Source organism: Trypanosoma theileri, assembly GCF_002087225.1.
Source record: "Trypanosoma theileri isolate Edinburgh chromosome Unknown TM35_Tth_26_V1, whole genome shotgun sequence".
Classification (NCBI taxonomy): domain Eukaryota; phylum Euglenozoa; class Kinetoplastea; order Trypanosomatida; family Trypanosomatidae; genus Trypanosoma; species Trypanosoma theileri.
The window spans coordinates 41271-41928 of record NW_021639868.1 but is presented as its reverse complement, the minus strand read 5'-3'; the positions used below and the strand labels follow the sequence as shown (position 1 = coordinate 41928).

The 658-nt window shown below is 50.7% G+C and overlaps 1 protein-coding gene across 1 annotated transcript; it reads left to right on the top strand.

Annotated features, from left to right (window-relative positions):
- Position 1: 1 nt before the first annotated feature.
- TM35_000261150 (putative receptor-type adenylate cyclase) lies at positions 2–334 on the top strand (the record flags this gene model as incomplete). The annotated part of the gene is made up of 1 exon (XM_029027852.1): positions 2–334. The coding sequence occupies one exon, from the start codon at positions 2–4 to the stop codon at positions 332–334; it is 333 nt and encodes a 110-aa protein (XP_028880729.1).
- Between the last annotated feature and the right edge of the window lie 324 nt (positions 335–658).

The window sequence follows — 658 nt, the reverse complement described above, 5'->3', positions numbered from 1 at the left end:
GCTGCTGACGCGGGCGGCGTACATGGCGCTGAGCACGGCTGAGCGTGAGCAGCTGGACGTGACTGCGCTGGGCGCCGTGACGCTGCGTGGCGTGCCGAAGCCTGTGGAGATGTACCAGCTGGACGCAGTGCCCGGCCGCACCTTCGCTGCACTGCGGCTTGACAAGGAATGCTGTATTGGTGATGATAATGAGGACATGGAGTCTTGCCAATCAACTGTTGAAGAGCAACATGCAACCCTTGATATGACTGCTTCTTTTATTTCTAATCTTTTGAGTCCGTACAATCCACGACAGCGTGCTGAGGTGCTNATACTTCGAGGTGCAGTACAGTGAGTGGCACTGCACGGCCTATTGTGACTGTGTTGAGGACAGTGTTCGGTGCCTTTCCTCCTGCTCAGCGGATAAAAATTCTGCTGCCGCTGTGCGAGCGCTGGAGGGTTCGTGTGCCTCCGAGGTCTGATTCTGTGTGTGAGGACACCTACTCGAATGATTTGGTACAGCGACTCTCTCTGAAGGTCGGTCACGTTATGGAGCGGAAGGTACACGTGTGTTGATGATTTGATCTTCAATGAGGTATATTTATATGTATTTTTTATTTTTAGATAATTGCATGAAAAAACTATTTTTTGGAAGAAAACAATGGTGTGTTAAGCGCAA